This window comes from Sceloporus undulatus, unplaced genomic scaffold, assembly GCF_019175285.1.
Source record: "Sceloporus undulatus isolate JIND9_A2432 ecotype Alabama unplaced genomic scaffold, SceUnd_v1.1 scaffold_37737, whole genome shotgun sequence".
Taxonomy (NCBI): domain Eukaryota; kingdom Metazoa; phylum Chordata; class Lepidosauria; order Squamata; family Phrynosomatidae; genus Sceloporus; species Sceloporus undulatus.
The window spans coordinates 1-354 of record NW_024840647.1 but is presented as its reverse complement, the minus strand read 5'-3'; the positions used below and the strand labels follow the sequence as shown (position 1 = coordinate 354).

At 60.2% G+C, this 354-nt stretch overlaps 1 protein-coding gene across 1 annotated transcript in view; it reads left to right on the top strand.

Moving 5' to 3' along the window:
* The window catches only part of LOC121918792 (feather keratin-like), a gene marked incomplete at its 3' end in the record, with an annotated part of 646 nt that extends 332 nt beyond the window's left edge, over positions 1-314 (top strand). The window contains exon 2 of the mRNA XM_042444779.1: positions 1-314. This exon is cut by the window's left edge and continues 1 nt beyond it. Coding sequence (XP_042300713.1) covers positions 1-314 — 314 coding nt within the window.
* Positions 315-354: the final 40 nt, after the last annotated feature.

Below are 354 nucleotides of genomic sequence, written 5' to 3'. Positions count from 1 at the left end.
TTCGGTTCTGGCGGTTTCGGCTACGGAGCTGGTGCCCTGGCAGAATCGGCCGGCAACCTTGGCATCCTGAATGGAGTCAGGCCTTCCTGCATCAACCAGGTCCCTCCATCAGAGCTTCTGATCCAGCCCCCTGCTGTTGTTCTCACCCTCCCAGGGCCCATCCTCTCCGCTACCTGTGAGCCTGTTGCTGTGGGAGGCAATGCTCCATGCGCTGTTGGCGGCATTGGCCTGGCAGGAGGCTTGGGCCATCTTGGCCTTGGCTATGGCATTGGCAACCTGGGCTTGGGGGGCCTGAGGGGAGATCTTGGATCAAGGTACAACCGTCGTCGTACTAGCATTTGCCACTAGGCCTAT